The sequence below is a fragment of the Pogoniulus pusillus genome, chromosome 8 (genome assembly GCF_015220805.1).
Source record: "Pogoniulus pusillus isolate bPogPus1 chromosome 8, bPogPus1.pri, whole genome shotgun sequence".
Taxonomy (NCBI): Eukaryota; Metazoa; Chordata; class Aves; order Piciformes; family Lybiidae; genus Pogoniulus; species Pogoniulus pusillus.
In genome coordinates this window covers 24324486-24336925 of record NC_087271.1, presented here as the reverse complement: position 1 = coordinate 24336925, position 12440 = coordinate 24324486, and the positions used below count along the sequence as shown (strand labels likewise).

At 55.8% G+C, this 12440-nt stretch overlaps 1 protein-coding gene across 1 annotated transcript; it reads left to right on the top strand.

Moving 5' to 3' along the window:
* Positions 1–383: 383 nt before the first annotated feature.
* On the top strand, positions 384–5796 carry TSPAN1 (tetraspanin 1). Its single transcript, XM_064148306.1, has 8 exons — positions 384–541; positions 702–766; positions 1873–2079; positions 2490–2564; positions 3241–3339; positions 3713–3850; positions 4694–4777; positions 5041–5796. Exons 2-8 carry the CDS (start codon positions 710–712, stop codon positions 5092–5094), a joined length of 714 nt encoding a protein of 237 aa, XP_064004376.1. The 5' UTR covers positions 384–541; positions 702–709; the 3' UTR covers positions 5095–5796.
* Positions 5797–12440: the final 6644 nt, after the last annotated feature.

Genomic DNA, 12440 nt, shown 5'->3' with positions numbered 1-12440 from the left:
GGGACGGGGACATCGCAACCCTCACGCCGTGCCAGGTGAGCTCACAGCAGCGGCGGGACGGGGACATCGCAACCCCCACGCCGTGCCAGGTGAGCTCACAGCAGCGGCGGGACGGGGACATCGCAACCCCCACGCCGTGCCAGGTGAGCTCACAGCAGCGGCGGGACGGGGACATCGCAACCCCCACGCCGTGCCAGGTGAGCTCACAGCAGCGGCGGGACGGGGACATCGCAACCCCCACGCCGTGCCAGGCGGCCGCGGCCACGGGCGCGGGCAGCAGCCGGCCGGGTTCCGCAGCTGCCCCGGGGCGGGTAGCTCTGGCGGCAGAGGGCAGCAAACCACCAGGCAGCCCGGGACACGTGTGGCTTCGCCACCCGCTGCGGCTGGCCGCCGTTGGGGCCGGGCCGGACGGGGCCGGGCCGGAGGGAGTCCAGCGGCGGGGGCGGCCCCGGCACCTCGCCTGCTTAAAAGGCGGCGGCGGCGGCGGGGCGGGTGCGAAAGTGTGGCTGGGTCGGAGTTCTGGGAGCTGCTCTCCGCTCAGGTGGGCTGGGCTGGGTTCGGTTGGGTTGGGTGCTTCGGGGAGTGGAGCCCGGTGGGAGGTCCCGGCTCGCCTGGGGTCGGGCTGAGCCTTGCTCGCAGGACGGCAGCGGCTGTGCCGGGGTGGGGACGCCCGGCTGATAACCTCTCTCCTCTCTCCCCAGGTGCAAAGATGGGGTGCTTCACCTTTATCAAAGTCATGATGATACTCTTCAACCTGGCCATATTCGTAAGTGCACCCCAGCTGCTGTCTCTGATGGGGGAAGCCTGAGTTCTCCCAGCTGCCCAGAGAAACTGGGCTGAGGGGCTTGGGGTCTGCTGCAGCAGCTCCTCGGAAGTGCCCTAAGTCAGGCACTTCTACTCCTCCGCGTCCCTTCTTGTGAGACATGCAGATGGTTGTTCTGGGTGTTGGTGGGACTTCTGCTGCTGAGACCCCAGTGGGATTTGAGACCTGAGGTCCCAGACTAAGGATTTAACCTCGCAGAGGTCTCCAGCTCTGGCCAAAGCCCACGGGGCTGTTGCATCAGCCACCCATGTCCCTCACTGTGCTGATGGTTTGGAGGAGCGTGCTGAGTGCCCCAGAGCAGGAAGGTTTGCTGGGTTCCTGCTTGATGGGCTCCATCTCTGCAGGGGAGCTGTCCTTGTGAGTGGCAGTGACCCTTGGATGCTGAGGGTCTCTACAGCGCACACAACCTTTACTTCCATCTAGGGCAAAGGGTAGTGGAGCTCCGGAGAACTACCCGGGCTCTGCAGAGCAGTGGAATCACGCGGAGGGGCGTGTGGTGGGACATAGCCTTGAGAAGGGGAGGCGCAGAGCCCCCAGGTTTGCCCTGTTGAAGCACTCCCTCCTGAGAGCCCCTTAAAGCTGAGATTTTACCTTGATGGGGAAGATTGTGTGGATAGGGGGCAGGAATGTGTGAGTGTCTGGAGCCAGGGGCTGCTCAGCTGCGTGAGCAGACATTTTCCCTGGCTGGACTGACTCTGGGTGGTGGCCAGCATCTGAGCTGGCTGCATGCTGCTCCTCTTGGATCAGGAGGCTGGCCTGTGGTGCTGCTGGCTTGGTTGCCCTACACAAGGGTTGCTGCTGCCACTGAAAGCCCCTGAGATGGGGAAGGGGGTAGATGTGATGCCACAGTGGTGATGTACTTTTTGGGTAGTGACTCATCTGGCCACCCCGAGCCTGTGGTGGTAAAGCCCCAAGCTGCCCTCGGTGGCCACAGTGTTTTGCTGTGGTACAGCAAGAACTCTGAGAGGTGAGAAATACACATGCCAGGACCTTCCCCAAGTGCCAGGTCTCTGTCTACCTGGGAGCTAACGTTGTTTTTCTCCTCACAGCTCGGCGGCGGGACGCTCCTTGGAGTTGGAATCTGGGTTACAACAGATAAAGATTCTTTCCTGGACGTATTTGGGGTGCTCTCCTCTACAGTCATGCAGGTTGTGAATGTGGGCTACTTCCTCATTGTCATCGGTGCCATTCTGCTTGTGATTGGCTTCCTTGGGTGCTATGGTGCCCAGAAGGAGAGCAAGTGTCTCCTGATGATGGTATGGACCTGACTTATCTCCTTATTGAGCCTCATTTGTGCTGGGTGCCTGGTGGGGGAGAACTGAGGAACAGGTTTCTCTGTGGAGATGTGGTTCTTGGATGTTCCCATGTGGCAGAAGGCTGGGTAGGCAGTGCTGGAGGAAAAGTCTGCTCTGGGCAAGAGTGGAAGGAAGCAGAAGCTGATACTGAGCAAAGATCTCTCTTGGAGCATGTCTGGAGAGATGAGCTCCATGCAGATGAAGGGTTAGAGAACCCCAAGGTAGTTCTGCCTTGGAGCAGAGATGAAGACAGTGAGCCAGGGCTGGAGCCCTGAGGTAGGGTCCTGTGGCCCTTGGTGAACAGGTGGGTTCCTTGGGGGTCTGTGGACTTTGGTTGCTGCTTTGACTTCTGTCCCTTTGCTGTATCCTAGTTCTTCTCAGTGGTGCTGATCATCTTCATAGCTGAAGTTGCTGCTGCTGTGGTGGCTCTGGTCTACACAGGTCTTGTGAGTAGCATATCTGAGTCTTTGGCTGGGATGATTTGGGACCTGCCCTACCCCTTGGGTAAACAGGTGATAGAGCCTGGCAGTGCTGCCCATAGATGGGGAAGCTGAGAGGTGGGCACTGCTACAGGAGGAACAGATGCCAGTTCCTGATAGTACCAGCTGTGTGGGCAGGCTGGGGTGAGGGTGGTGGGAACAGGGATTCCAATTGTCCTAAGGAAATGAGGGCTATGGTACAAGTTTTGCCCACTTCTTTTGAACCCATTAGTCCATTACTAGCTTAGGCTTGATGCTTCTCCACCTCTGACAACAGGAGCCACCTGGGAGAGGAAGTCCTTAATGCCTCATGCAAGCCTTTATTAGGCACCTTGAGAAACCACCTGGGGTGAAAGATGACTGCCTCATTCAGGCACTGGAGAAGTCAACCACAGGGCAAATGTCATTCCTGGCTCACTTACGCTGCTTATCAGATGACTCACTGGTCAGAAGCAGCCTTGGTGCCATAAAATGCTGATTAGGACAGAAGGGGGCAAACTGTCCTCAAGCCGAAGGGACATAATGTGATGTGTTCCTGCCCATGCTGGGTATGATTTGTTTTTCCTGCATGGACTGAGACCAGTACAGGGGCTTTTGGCTCCACAGACCTTTTCTGACAGTGTTTTTCTGCCTCTTCTTCCAGGCAGAGACGCTGCTGTCAGCTGTGTTGACCCCTGTCCTCAAGGAGCAGTATGGGATGGATGAGAATTTCTCAAAAATATGGAACGTCACCATGGAGAAGGTGTGCTGAGTCCTGAGACTCCCAGCACAGGATGCTCCCAGCACAGGCTTGGTGGTGCATACCTGGGTGGGCCATCAGGATGGGAATGGGAACGCTGTTGCAATCCTGGATGTGCTGAGCTATAACCACCATATCAACTTTTTGGGTGCCTGGAATCTACCCCCTTGGGATCTAGTGGTCCTGGGGCTGGAATGAAAGCTGTACATGCTGGAATATGAGGCAAAATCCTAGTCCCGAGCACACTGCACTGCCTTCAGAACTGGGCTGAGCTGGGCAATCCCCTCCATGGGGCAGCAGAGTCCAGACCATGTCTGACTCAGGATGGAGACCTGCAGGGTGTTTGTCTCATCCCTTCCTCTTTCTCCTTTCTTAGGTCCATTGCTGTGGTGTGAATAACTACACAGACTTCAACAACAGCTACTGGGTGGATCACACCGGGACGTACCCAGTGCCCTGCTGCAGGGACGTGCAGCCCTGCGATGCCACGCTCGCCGCACACAGCAACGTCACGGTACGAGCCTGCCACTGCCTCTTGCCTGCTGCCTTTGCCTGGCTGGGGACAGGCCTCTGCACGGGGGAGGGAGACCTGTCCTATGGCTCCAGCCTCAGCTCTGCACATGGCTTTAAGTCCTGGGGGATGCTATGATGGCCTTGGCTTGTTCCCGATGGACACAAGTGAAGCTCTGGTCTTAAGGGAAGCTCTGTGTCAGGGTGGTGTGCCTGAAGCAGAGCATGAACCTGGGCACAACTCTACCTTTTTGGGTGATTTGCCTGCCTCTTTCCCCCCTTCCCCTGCAACACTCTGCTTTGGCCTGGAAGTGGCTGAAATGAGTTGCCCACTGAAATCTCTTCAGCCTGAAGAAGAGAAGGCTTTGAGGAGACTCTGGAGCAGCCTTCCAGTATCTGAAAGGGGCCTACAGGAGGGCTGGGGAGGGACTATTTACAAGGTCTTGTAATGACAGGACAAGGAGTAATAGGTTTAAACTGTCAGGGGGGAGATTTAAACTGGCTGTTAGGAAGAAGTTCTTTACAGTAGCTGTGGTGAGACACTGGCACAGGTTGCCCAGGGAGGCTGTGGCTGCTCCCTCCCTGAAGGTGTTCAAGGCCAGGATGGATGAGGCTTTGAGTGACCTGTTCTAGTGTGAGGTGTCCCTGCCTATGGTGGGGGGTTGGAACTGGCTGAGCTTTGAGGTCCCTTCCAACCTAAACCATTCTATGATTCAATCTCCAGACTAACCTCCATGGCCACGCAGCTCTAGGTTGCAGAACTAGACCTTTTGGGGGATATTGTGCTCCAGTGGTTGGGGCATTGTTACCCCTTGTTCATCGTCACCTGTGTGGTTGCTTCCTGCAGGGCTGTTTTGATCAGATTTTGGAAGAAATCAGGACTAATGCAGGTGTAGTTGGTGGTGTGGCAGCTGGCATTGCCGCCTTGGAGGTGAGTTTCTGAGCACTGCCGTGGTGCCTTCTCCTTGTACCTGGGAGTGAGTGGTGGGGCTGGCACCAGCCTCAGTGGCCAAGGCACTCCTGGGGGTTGGTGCAGCCCCATGAGTGTCCCAGGGTGACTACTTAGCCTTCTTCCCTGGGCACGTCCCACTCCTTCCTCCTTGTGTGCGCTGGGGAGGGATGCTAGAGGCCATGTCCCAAAGCCATGCTGGGGCTGGGCACTCAGGGAGTTGACTCACCTCTTGCTGCCCACAGATTGCATCGATGGCGGTTTCCATGTACCTGTACTGCCGGCTGGATCAGAAATGACCCCACAAGGCAGAAGGATGATCTGCCCCGCTCCATGCTGTGCTCCTGGGGTGGGCCCCATTGCTCCCTGAGCCTTACGCTGTCCTGTGCACTGTGATCTATAGCTGTGTTTTGATCTACTGAGCTGGGATCTGTAGAGTTTGTGTATATTTTTGTACTGATGCAGCACACTGAGTCTGTACATAGAGATTTGAAGTGCTTTTTGAAGGCGGGCGAAGTGGAGAAACTACTTGGTCTGTGGAGCTGATGCCAGCAGGAGATAAAGCAGCACAGGGGCCAGTCAGGGCTGCTGATCTGGCAGTGGCACAGCAATGCCTTGGCAAATCCTTGCAGATGGGTACTGTATCTCTCTCATGCTGTCCCCACTGCGTCCCTATGTGAGGGCTGGCCAGTGCTCCCCTGTACTGCCCCATCAATCTGGGGCTGGTGCCCAGTCAACATGATATAGGTGGCAACTACACCTTCATGTGGGGATATATCTACCCCTACATCTATTTTTCTGTCAGTCCTTACCCTGTCACCATGTTGTCCTCTAAAAGCATCACTGTCGATCTGTGTCTCTGCCCTGGCATGAAGGCAGCCCTGTCGGTCCCTGTCCCTGTGGTGGCTGGGGCTGCCCTGTGCCCCCTGTCATTTCATGGCTGATTCCCTCTTTGTGCTGTAAGGAAAGACAAATAAATTTTTGATCTTGGATACAAATAATTTTCTGGAGTCTATCTCAGTGCTACCTTCATGAAATAGCCTCAGCCTGCAGGAGTGCAGTAGGGTGGAGGGCTGCTTGCCTGCCATGCATAGCCCTGCTGGCAGCCTGCCCTTCCTCTGCTCTGCTTCCTCACCTGCTTGAGTGCTTGAAAACAAGCAGGCTGGTGTTTGCACAACAGCCAGGGAGCAGAAGTGCCCTGCCCTCCCCAACAGCCACCACTGGACTCAGGAACAGTTTAGCTTGAAAGGCAGGAGCAGCTCTGCAGAGGGTTGTACTGGTGTCCTCATTGGCCCTGGGACCCCAGAATGGGATGCCTGGGGTGGTGAGGAGGAGTAAGTGCTCCCAGCCTCACCTCTGAGTTTCTCCATTCCCCAGCGTTATCCCACACCACCTGTGTGGTGCTACCTACAGTTCTATGCATGGGGATGGTGCCATGGGCTGGCTGAGGGTATTTCTAGCCACCCTCTTTCCCCAGCACTGCTGCCTCCCTGCCTCTGGCACCATCCTATCTTGAGCAGTCACTGGCTGTGCCCCTGTTTCCCCATTGAAGAGTGAGGCAAAGGCAGGTAGTTTGGGGGGGTAGGTGGTGTTGAGGGCTACTTTACTCAGTTTTTGACATAAGGCTTCCCACCTCCTTGTTCGTGGGGCAGAATGCAAGGGCTGTGGGGTAGAGGCAGTGAAGGACAGGGTGATAGCAGCGGGGCATGAAGTCAGTGTGCAAACAGCTTCCCCATGCACTGCCTTGCTCCATGCCTGCCATGGCAGCCTGTTATCAACTCCTGTGCTGGGTACAAGGCTGCACCAGGACTCTGCTGTGGCTACTTGGTGTCTAGCATCTACCTGGCACCATCTGCCACTCAGCATGGTGGTACAAGCATCTGGGTGGCAGAGGGATGGGCACAGGAACCCACTGCCCATTCTGAATGACTTGGCTCCAGGGTTGTGGGTTCTGGCTCTGCCCTATGGTGAGGCAGCAGGGAGAAGCTGCCTAAAAACAGACATCCCTTGCTCCTTGTTTCTGAGTGGATGAAGATCCTGGTTCCACCATATATTTGTGATCTCATGGATAACATCAGGGCTTCTTAAGCTGCCCTTGCAAAGCTGCCTCTGGGCAAATACTGTCTTGCCTTTACTCCTGTGGGATGGAGCAGGGTTGGGGGTGGCACCTGTCTGGCTGTAGGCCCCCAGCTTCACACATCTCCCCAGCCATGTGGTTTCTCTGGAATAGGGCAGGCTGTTCCTGTGCTGCTGAGTTTTGGCAATAACCCAGCAAGCAAACCCGAAGAACCAGTTTTTCCTCCCGGATGTGATTCCTCTCTAGTGCCCTTCCTGGCTCTCAGCTGCCCTGGCAGTAGCAAGGTGGAAGCCAGACTGGTGCAGTCTCTGCTGTGCTCTCACTGTGCCCTTGACCTTCACTTCCCACTGCCCAAGCTTTTGGACACTCTAGAGGAGACTCCATCATAGGTGGTCCCTACTAGCTCCAGAGCACACCTCAGTCCCCCATCCATTACCAACCAACCCATGTGGGTGTCACTAGACATCTCTGCACCCTTAACCTTGCCTAGTTCCCTGAGACTGGTACTCCAGGGTCCCTGATGGTACCCGGGATGCCTGTCAGCACCCCAGAAGCTGACAGTTGTGCTATCCATGCATGAGGTGAAAAAGTCCCTGGGTATACAGGGTAGCAAACAGAGGCTTCTTTATTGCTGCTGGGAAGGTGTCCTTGAGGTGGAGGCACCCAAGCAGCTGTCAGAATGAGTGTACTAGGATAAAGGTTCCTCTTCTCCACCCATGACAGAGAATGGGAGAAAAGCAAGAAGAGTCTTCCTCATAGGGCCTGCAGAAAAGTGCTGCTTGCCTGAGCTTGGGTCACTGCTGTCTCCAGCCATGCACTTTTCAGTGCTTCCTGCCTTTGAGCTGTGCCTCGCACTGTGGACAAGTAAGCCCTGTGTGGGTGCTAACCAGCCTGGCCAGCTGGCATGGCAGTAAATCTGGGCAGAACCAGCAGGAGTGAATGTCAGGGTGGCTGAGATCAGAAGCAGATTTTGTTTTCTTCTGGTTTGCCCCTCTACTGGCTGGGGAGGTGATGAGGATGGCAGGAAGACTCTGGGGAGACCTTATAGTGACCTTTCAGTACCTACCTGAAAGGGGCCTACAAGAAAGCAGAGAAGGGAATTTTCACAGGGGCTTGTAATGATAGGTTGAGAGGCAATGGATTGAAGCTTGAGGAGGGTAGATTTAGATTGGGTATTAGGAAGAAGTTCTTTACAGTGAGGTTGGTGAGACACTGGAACATGCTGCCTAGGAAAGTTGTGGATGCCTTCTTCCTGGAGGCATTCAAGGCGAGGCTGGATGAGCAACCTGGTCCAGTGGGAGGTGTCCCTGCCCATGGCAGAGGGCTGAACCTAGATGATCTTTAAGGTCCTTTCCAACCCAAACCATTCTAAGAATCTGTGAAAGCAAGGCAGAGGGGTGTCAGCTAGCAGGGAATGGGCAGCACCCAGCACTTTACCAGACGAGCTGCCCTCTCTCCCTCCCGGGAATTAGCTTTGGCTGGGAACAGGGTTGTTAAGAGTGGGAGGAGGAATCTCAGCTCTCTAGGTTTGTGCTGATAAAGGAAGTGATAACGTGGCAAAAGCAAACTCATCTGGCATCAGTAGCCCAAGGAGTGCCCACTGCGGGGGATTTCCCCCACCTAACAGCCTGGCTGTGACGTTCCCAGACTAGGGAGGAAAGGACATCCTTGAAGGGCATGGGCTGACTTGAGGGAAGAAGTGTGGCAACACACATAGTCCTGGCACAGCTTTCGCCCCTGGCACCTCTTCTTTTCCTTCTCCTCCTTGCTCAAGAGGTAAGCCATCCTGGGTGCCCACCTAGCTCCAAGGGGTGCTCTCTGGGCAGCTCTGCATGTGCTCCACTTACTTGTTGAACATCGGAGGAGATGAAAAGAGTTGTTCCAAACGCATGGTCTGGCACTGAACCTGGGCTGCTAATCATTAATGCCATGCCAGGCAGGGCACAGTGTAATCACCGCTGCAGCACCAATCCTCAGTACTGAGTTGGAGATTAATTTGCTGCCACGCTTTGTTGGAAGCAGGCACAGGAGGTGGCAGCCTCGCACCAGGAGGCATAGCAGGAGTTGGGGATGAGCTGGGCACAGGGGAGGGACCCCCTGCAGCCAGGACCAAGGAGAGTTGCCAGGTAGAATACTTTCCTGGGAGTGGTTTGGGCTCCTTATAAAAGCAGAGTGCTGAAAATCTGGGACCAATTCCCCGAGCTGAGATGAAGGTGGCTCGAGTGCAGCGTCACTCTCTCCCTCCCACGCAGCAACGGGGACAGGGCCAACACGCCCTGGGCACTGGCATCCCTCCAGCACTGAGATTCCTCCGTCCTTGTCTGTTATCTCGGAGGATGCTGGCTAGGTGGTGCTTCCCTCCCTTGGTGGGCCACAGAGAGGCTAATGTGCTGCAGGAAGGGTCAGCCTGCGCCTTGTGTCCCACACCCTAGCCCCTCACCAGAGCATGGGGACTCCCTGCTCCCCCGGCACAGCAATCCCTGTCTAACAAGCAGAACGCATGAAAACAAACACCACCAGGAATTATGCAAAATTGCCCTTCCCCCACCAAGCTCTGGAAAGGTCAAGTTTCATGCCAAGGCTATTTTGCTTTTGTTTAATTATCAGCCAGCTGCTAGGATGCGGAGCAGCCTGGACAGGTTCTCCTTTGTATGGATGCACAAAGCCAGGGAACCTGGGCTGTGGGGGGGCACTCTGCGGGGCAGAGACCTGGGAACCCAAAGCTGGTGCCACATGGGGTGAAACCATAGGAGCTAGTGGGTTGAGCTGCCCAGGGAGGGCAGGCATGCAATGGGTCAGTCAGCTGACCAGCTCCTGGCCACCCAGGGATGCTCCAGCACCTGTGGGCTCAGCTGGGAGGTGAGCGAGACTCGAAGGGGAGAATGGGGAGTGACCCAGCCCCTCTATAAGCCTCCCCTCAGGACTGAAACCCCCCCAGGCAATGACTATTGGTGTCACCAGCGCTGGGGGCCAATGAGCTCTGTCATCCTGGCACAGATGCTCCCCTGAAACAGGTTAATCCCCATTTCAGAAAGGAATGTGAATGAAGCAGCTAACGGGAGGGGAGGTCCTGCTCCGGCACCACCAAGCAACGACCCTGAGGCTTTGCAAAAAGCCTCTATCAAGGAGTGCCCCTGAAAGCTGCGCCTGGTCTTGAGAAGTGAGTGGCAGCAGCCCAGGAAGAAGCCCAGGCTCGCTGTAAGGCTCAGGAGGGGAGCAGGAGGCAGCTGATCCAGGATGCAGGTTGCAGCCAGTCTATGCTGGTGGCTGACGCTCTCCCATTGTGCTTTTGTTTGGGTCCTGTGATTTCCACCCTAGAAAGGGAGCAGTCTCACCCCTCACAGAGCTTCCTGCCCCACAGGGGTTGAACCCTGGAGAGGTCTCTGGGGCTACCTGCAAAAGGCACAGAGTCTGGCACCTATTTTTTCCTCATCTGCTCCTTGCTTGGCTTTGCTTCACCCCTGCCCACTCCTACTCCCATGGGAGGAGCAAAGGTTGCTGTGCTGCAGCAGTGCTTGTGCTGGAGTTTCCTCCTGCGGCCCCTGCTCTTGCTTTGCCACTCCTGGCCACAACCAGACAGGGGCTTGCATGACTTCGAATTGTAAGGTCTTGGCTCCAGCTGTCGCTGGTTGGTGGCAGGGGCCCAAGGGATCTTCCTTCAACCCCCTTGGTCAGAGAGTCCATATTCCAAGACCACATTTACCTCAAAGGAAAGAAACCCAAATTCACCAGAGAGGTCAGAAATGCAGTTCAGCCACTTGGGGTTCAGATCACTGGTGGTGGAGCGCAAGTACAAGGGCTGGTTGCTTGCTGCACCCCATCCTAGCCAAAAGCCAAGGAACACGAGTCTGTACTCCTCAGGGGACAGCAGTCAGAGGTGCCAGGGCAGGATTAGTCCAAGCAAAAGTCCCTAGGCACCTGGTCAGAGTTTCCATACGCCGCTGAACTGAAGATAGAAGCAATAAAACTCGAGGAAGAAACAGCCTTCAAACCATATGGCACAGCTTGGAGGACCTCTGCTGGCGCAGGAGCCACAGGGCAGGAGCCTAGGGCCACCGTTAGCCCATGACTGCCCTGCTGTGCACGAAGTGCCCAGAGCTGGGGCCCCCAACACTAGACCACACTCAAAGTCGGCTACGGAACATACGAGGCTCAACAGCTTTGCAATGTTTACTCTTGAAAAAATAATTTGATTCCGAAAGCAGCAAGCCCTGGGAGGCCCAAACACCCATCCCTGCCACAGCCACCAGACCAGAGCCTTGCTGGAGGAACGGGGAGGGATGAAGAGCAGCACCCAGTGGGCACACTGCTCTGTGCAGAGAGCTTGAAGCCCACCAATCAAGGCCTGCTGTCACTGAGAGCAGAGCGCCATAGCACTCCGGTCACTGCAGGGCAGGCAGCAGAGAGAGGAACTTGCATTTAGTCATTCCCTATCCATAGAATCGCCTTCCCCAGCCCCAGGAGGAGCTAGGAGGAAGCCAAGCCTGAGTGCTGCTATAGAAGAAGGGAAAGGGGGCACATTTAGTTCAGGGAGAAAGGAAACTGGGCCTTGGGAACAGAGATGCCAAGAAGGCATCAGAGCGGAGAGCTGCAGAAGTCTTCCAAGGCAAATTATGGGGAGCAAGCTGCTTTTCCCAAGACGAAGCCAAGTCTCTTTCCCATCATCCTGGAAGGACCTGCTCTACCCCATGGGCCGGCACAGAGTGGCCATCTGCCCATTGGTTGCCAGAGAAGAATTTAAGTGATGGCAGAGGGCAGGGCTGAACCCAAGCTCAGTACTGCAGTCTCAAGGGGGCCAGTCATACATTTCCCTTCTACATCCATCCCATCTCTGCTGCTGGGACAGGCATGCAAGGGACTGTAAGGGTTAGAGTGCCTGCAGTCATGCCAGAGCTGTGCCACATCCATCCAGAGCTCATTTTGGCCAAAGGAGCAGATGTCCTGGGCTCACAACTATTCATTCCTATGCTAGGCAAGGAAGAAAGGAGAGCAACAGAGGATGGAGCCAGGAGCACAAGAGAAAAGGCTCCCACAACTGTGCCTGTGCAGACTGGGGTCTGCCAACTCTCCCTGCTGCCGCCCCAGCCCACAAGCAATAAATAAATAAGTTAGTGTAGTGTAGACCCCAATGCTCAGTTCACAGTGAGAAAAGGAAGGGGAAGCGCCCCAGCAACCATAGGAAAAGGGATGAGCAGCAAATCCTCCTCCCAAGGGCAAGTCTGAGTGTAGCATCCCTGCCCAAGACTGGGGGACCAGGGAAGAGCACAGAGCTCTTGCTGCGTGGATGACACAGGGAGGTGTACTGAGCAAGGGCACCAGGACTGTCCCCAGAGCAGGGAGAGAGGCAACATTAGTACCGAGTGGTTGGAGGCTTGGGGTCCTTTCTAAGGCACGGGAGGGGAGACAGGGCCCCCCCTCCCTCTGCATGAAGGGTGTACCACAGCAGGAGAGTCAGGCTGCCCATCTTGGCTCAGCTCACTGCTAGTAACGTACCATGGTAAGAGTTCAGGTAAGAGTTCAGGAGCAAAAGCTGGGGGTGCCTGACCAGGGAAGAGGGAGAGAAGGGTA